We start from the raw sequence: 6,170 nt of genomic DNA on the forward strand, positions 1-6,170 counted from the left end.
TTCCCAAATTTCAGTTTTGGGGTCGGGAGGTTCCCAAATTTTGGTTTTGGGGTTGGGTTCCTTTCCCCAATCTCGGCGCTGGGGCCCCACCACGTCAAGGTGGGGCTGGAGCTCCCAAAATTTCGGATTTTGGGTGGGAGATCCCCAAATTTGGGTTTTGGGGATTCCCAAATTTTGGGTGGGAAATTCCCAAATTTTGGTTTTGGGGGTCAAGAGGTTCCCAAATTTTGGGTTTTAGGGTCGGGACGTTCTCCAGTCCTGGTTTGGGATTGGGACGTTCCCAATTTTGGGGTTTGCGGATTCCCAAATTTCGGGTTTGGGATCAGGAGAGTCCCAAATCCAGGGATGACGTGGGGGTGGCAGAGAATGACAGGTGAGACAAGTGACACTCAGGTGTGACATAGGTGACACAGGTGACACTCAGGTGTGACACAGGTGACACTCAGGTGACGCTCAGGTGACATAGGTGTGACACAGGTGTGACACAGGTGTGACACAGGTGACACAGGTGTGACACAGGTGACACAGGTGACACTCAGGTGTGTGTCCCCAGTTCCGCTCGCTGTCCATGGTGTCCGAGTGTCTCTTCTCGCTGGTCAATGGCGATGACACAGGTGTGACACAGGTGTGACACAGGTGTGACACAGGTGACACAGGTGACACTCAGGTGTGTGTCCCCAGTTCCGCTCGCTGTCCATGGTGTCCGAGTGTCTCTTCTCGCTGGTCAATGGCGATGACACAGGTGTGACACAGGTGTGACACAGGTGTGACACAGGTGTGACACAGGTGACACAGGTGACACAGGTGACACTCAGGTGTGTGTCCCCAGTTCCGCTCGCTGTCCATGGTGTCCGAGTGTCTCTTCTCGCTGGTCAATGGCGATGACACAGGTGTGACACAGGTGACACAGGTGACACAGGTGTGACACAGGTGTGACACAGGTGACACAGGTGTGACACAGGTGTGACACAGGTGTGACACAGGTGACACTCAGGTGTGTGTCCCCAGTTCCGCTCGCTGTCCATGGTGTCCGAGTGTCTCTTCTCGCTGGTCAATGGCGATGACACAGGTGTGACACAGGTGACACAGGTGTGACACAGGTGTGACACAGGTGACACAGGTGTGACACAGGTGTGACACAGGTGTGACACAGGTGACACAGGTGACACAGGTGACACTCAGGTGTGTGTCCCCAGTTCCGCTCACTGTCCATGGTGTCCGAGTGTCTCTTCTCGCTGGTCAATGGCGATGACACAGGTGTGACACAGGTGACACAGGTGTGACACAGGTGTGACACAGGTGTGACACAGGTGTGACACAGGTGACACAGGTGACACAGGTGACACTCAGGTGTGTGTCCCCAGTTCCGCTCGCTGTCCATGGTGTCCGAGTGTCTCTTCTCGCTGGTCAATGGCGATGACATGTTTGCCACCTTCGTGGCGCTCCGGCCCAGCGGGGCGCTGGTGTGGCTCTTCAGCCAGGTGTACCTGTACTCGTTCAGCGCGCTCTTCATCTACCTGGTGCTCAGCCTCTTCATCGCCCTCATCACCGGCTCCTACGACACCATCAAGGTGAGCGCGGCGGCTGGGTGACGTCACCTGGGTGTGACACAGGTGACTTCACCTGTGTGTGACACGTGTGTGTGACATCACCTGTGTGTGACGTGTGTGTGTGACATTACCTGTGTGCGACGTGTGTGTTACCTCACCTGTGTGTGACGTGTGTGTGTTATCTCACCTGTGTGTGACATCATCTATATGTGACATCACCTGTGTGACATCCCCTGTGTGTGACATGTGTGTGTGTTATCTCACCTGTGTGACATCCCCTGTGTGTGACATGTGTGTGTGTTATCTCACCTGTGTGACATCCCCTGTGTGTGACGTGTGTGTGTTATCTCACCTGTATGACATCATCTGTGTGTGACACGTGTGTGTGTTATCTCACCTGTGTGATGTCATCTGCATGTGACATCACCTGTGTGTGACATCACCTGTGTGTTTTACCTCACCTGTGGGATGTCATCTGTGTGTGACACGTGTGTGTGTTATCTCACCTGTGTGACATCACCGGTGTGTGACGTGTGTGTGCCATTACCCGTGTGTTTTATCTCACCTGTGTGACATCATCTATTTGTTATCTGTGTGTTACCTGTGTGTGACATCACCTGTGCATGATATCTCACCTGTGTGACATCACCTGTGTGTGAGTGTGTTATCTCACCTGTGTGACGTCATCTGTGTGTGACACTTGTGTGTGTTACCTCACCTGTGTGTGACATCATCTGTGTGTTTTACCTCACCTGTGTAATGTCATCTGTGTGTGACACGTGTGTGTTATCTCACCTGTGTAACGTCATCTGCATGTGACATCACCTGTGTGTGATGTGTGTGTCACATTACTCGTGTGTGTTATCTCACCTGTGTGACATCATCTATTTGTTACCTGTGTGTGACGTCACCTGTGGGTGACATCACCTGTGTTTGACATTACCTGTGTCTGTTATCTCACCTGTGTGTGTTATCTCACCTGTGTGACATCACCTGTGTGTTATCTCACCTGTGTGACATCACCTGTGTGTGACATCACCTGTGCATGATATCTCACCTGTGTGACATCACCTGTGTGTGATCTCACCTGTGTGTGACATCACCTGTGTGTGTTATCTCACCTGTGTGACATCACCTGTGTGTGACGTGTGTGTGACATCACCTGTGTGTGTTATCTCACCTCTGTGCTATCTGGGTGTGACATCATCACCGGCTCCTACGACACCATCAAGGTGAGCGCCTCACCTGGGTGACGTCACCTGTGTGTGACACGTGTGTGTGACATCACCTGTGTTTGACGTGTGTGTGTTATCTCAACTGTGTGTTTTACCTCACCTGTGTGACATCACCTGTGTGTGATATCTCTTGTGTGTATCTCACATGTGTGACGTCACCTTTGTGTGACATCACCTATATGTGACATCACCTGTGTGTGTTATCTCACCTGGGTGACATCACCTGTGTGTGATGTCATTTGTGTGTGACATGTGTGTATCTCACCTGTGTGATATCATCTGTGTGTGTTATGTCACCTGTGTGTGACGTCATCTGTGTGTGACACGTGTGTGTGTTATCTCACCTGTGTGACATCAGCTGTGTGTGACATCACCTGTGCGTGTTATCTCACCTGTGTGATGTCACCTGCATGTGACGTGTGTGTGGTATCTCACCTGTGTGACATCATCTATTTGTTATCTGTGTGTTACCTGTGTGTGATATCATCTGTGTGTGACGTCACCTGTGTGTATCTCACCTGTGTCCCTTTCTGTCCCCAGAACCAGCCTGAGGGTGCCATTTATGTGTCCCCTGTCCCTCGTCCCCTCTGTCCCCAGAACCAGCCCGAGGTGACACCCCAGTGTCCCCTGACCTGTCCCCTGTCCCCTGACCTGTCCCCTGTCCCCTCTGTCCCCAGAACCAGCCCGAGGGTGACATTTATGTGTCCCCTATCCTGTCCCCTGTCCCCTGACCTGTCCCTTGTCCCCTGTCCCCTCTGTCCCTCTGTCTGCCCAGAACCAGCCCAAGGGGGAGCCCCGGTGTCCCCTGACCTGTCCCCTGTCCCCAGAACCAGCCCGAGGGTGACACCCCGGTGTTCCCGTCCCCTGACCTGTCCCCTGTCCCTTTGTGTCCCCAGAACCAGCCGAGGATGACACCTTGGTGTCCCCTGTCTCCTGTCCTGTCCCCTGACCTGTCCCCTGTCCCCTCTGTCCCTTTGTGTCCCCCCAGAACCAGCCCGAGGGTGACACCCCGGTGTCCCCTGTCCCCTTGACCTGTCCCCTGACCTGTCCCCTCTGTCCCTTTGTGTCCCCAGAACCAGCCCGAGGTGACACCCCGGTGTCCCCTGTCCTGTCCCCTGTCCCCTGTCCTGTCCCCTGTCCCCTGACCTGTCCCCTGTCCCCTGACCTGTCCCTTGTCCCCTCTGTCCCCAGAACCAGCCCGAGGGCGGCGCCCCCGCGCCGCTGTCGCCGCTCCAGGCTTTCATCGCGCAGTGTCGCGACAGCCCCGACTCGGGGAAGTTCCGCCGCGACAGCTCCGCCTCCTGCTCCGCCCTCTGCTGCTGCGGCCGGTCCGCAAACCTCCGGATTTTGGGGCTTTTTGGGTTTTTGGGGCATTTTTGGGGCGGTTTTGGGGCTTTTTGGGGCATTTTGGGGCATTTCGGGGGGGGGTTTGGGGCTTTTTGGGGCAGTTTTGGGACTTTTTGGGGGGTTTGGGGACATTTCGGGGGGGTTGGGGGCTTTTTGGGGCGGTTTGGGGGCTTTTTGGGGCTTTTTGGGGGGTTTTGGGACATTTCGGGGGGTTTGGGGTCACCCCAGGGCGGTTTTGGCGGGGGGGGGGATTCCAGCAGGGTTGGGGGGGGTGTGAGAATCCCAAATTAGCCCCAAATGACCCCAAAATCTGCCCCCCCTCCCAAAAACAGCCTGTGAGCAAATGACCCCAAAATTCGGCCTCTAAATGATCCCGAAATCCAGCCCTGAATGACCCAAAAATGACCCCAAAATTACCTCAAAATCCAGCCCCAAATCACCCCAAAAGCCAGTTCAAAATGACCCCAAAATCCAACCCCAAATCACCCCAAAATGACCCCAAATCCAGCCCCAAAATTATCCAAAAATCCAGCCCCCAAAATCCAGCCTGGTCCCCAAATGATCCCAAAATTCGGTCCCTAAATGACCCCAAAATCCAGCCCGAAATGACCCCAAAATTACCTCAAAATCCAGCCCTAAATAACCCCAAAATGACCCCAAAAATCCAGCCCCAAATGACCCCAAAATTACCCCAAAAATCCAGCCCCAAATGACCCTGAAATGACCCCAAAATCCAGCCCCAAATGACCCCAAAATGACCCAAAATCCAGATCTGAATGACCCCAAAATGACTTCAAAATCCAGCCCCAAACACCCCAAAATCCAGCCCAAAATGACCACAATGTTACCCCAAAATTCAGCCCCAAATCACCCCAAAATCCAGCCCAAAATGACCCCAAATGACCCCAAAATGACCCCAAAAGACCCCAAAATGACCCCAAAATCCAGCCCTAAATGACCTCAAAATGACCCCAAAATCCAGTTCCAAATGACCCCAAATGTCCCCAAAGTGACCAAAAAATCCAGCCCTAAGTGACACAAAATGATCCCAAAATCCATCCCCAAATGTCCCCAAAATGACCCCAAATGTCCCCAAAGTGACCCAAATCCAGCCCCCCCCCCCGGATTTTTGGGGTCCCCTTTCCCCTCCCGGGATTTTTGGGGTCTGGGGGGTCTCCCTGTGGTCCTGCCCCCCCAAAATCCCCAAAAAACCCCCAAAAAAACCCCAAAATTGTGTCCCCACAGGGCCCCCGTGCAGGACAACGCGCTGCTGGTGAACTGAGGGGACATCGGGGACACCGAGGGGACACCGAGGGGACACCGGAGGGGGACACCCCAAAACCCCCCCAGCTTTTAATTTATTTTATTTTATTTTCTGCTTTACCTGCCCGGGACTCCAAATTTGGGGATGGATTTTTGGGGGACTTTGGGGTCCCAAAATCTGTTTTTTGGAATCATTTTTTGAGACCCCCAAATTATTTTTGGGGGTAAATTTGGAACCCTGGGACCCCCCAAAATTCATTTTTGGGATAAATTTGGAACCCTGGGACCCCCAAAATTCATTTTTGGGGACACTTTGGGACCCCCAAATAATTTTTTGGGGTGAGTTTGGAACCCTGGGACCCAAAATTCATTTTTGGAGACACTTCGAGACCCCCAAATCATTTTTGGGGTAAATTTGGATCCCTGGGACCCCCAAATCATTTTTGGGGACACTTCAGGACCCCAGGATGGATTTTGGGGACACTTTGAGCCTCGGGACCCCCCAAATTGGGATTTTTGGGGGGGAATTTGGAATTTTGGGATCCCCAAATCCATTTTTAGATCCCCGAATCCGTTTTTAGGGCAAGTTTGGGACCCCCTGATCATTTTGGGGGATAAATTTGGAACCTTGGGACCCCAAAGGGGTTTTGGGGACACTTTGGGGACATTGTCCCTGTCCTTGGGGTCACCGGAGCAGCTCTGGGTCCCCCCAGCCCCAAAAATGTCACTTTTCACCCCAAATTTGGGGGTGGCCACAGCGAGGGGGGGAGTTCGT

General features: G+C 53.3%; 1 protein-coding gene across 4 annotated transcripts in view; it reads left to right on the forward strand.

Moving 5' to 3' along the window:
- Positions 1 to 6,164, forward strand: part of LOC134563068 (mucolipin-1-like) — a 19,377-nt gene extending 13,213 nt beyond the window's left edge. For 2 of the 4 annotated variants that reach the window (XM_063420835.1, XM_063420836.1), the window contains exons 12-14: positions 1,365 to 1,571; positions 3,977 to 4,113; positions 5,378 to 6,164. In XM_063420835.1, the coding sequence (XP_063276905.1) occupies positions 1,365 to 1,571; positions 3,977 to 4,113; positions 5,378 to 5,414 (381 nt within the window). In that variant the 3' untranslated portion in view covers positions 5,415 to 6,164. Of the gene's footprint in view, positions 1 to 553; positions 659 to 1,364; positions 1,572 to 3,976; positions 4,114 to 5,377 lie in introns of those variants that run through there. The other 2 variants (XM_063420837.1, XM_063420838.1) reach the window with 2 other exon arrangements.
- Positions 6,165 to 6,170: the final 6 nt, after the last annotated feature.

Source organism: Prinia subflava, chromosome 33 (assembly GCF_021018805.1).
Source record: "Prinia subflava isolate CZ2003 ecotype Zambia chromosome 33, Cam_Psub_1.2, whole genome shotgun sequence".
NCBI classification, from domain to species: domain Eukaryota; kingdom Metazoa; phylum Chordata; class Aves; order Passeriformes; family Cisticolidae; genus Prinia; species Prinia subflava.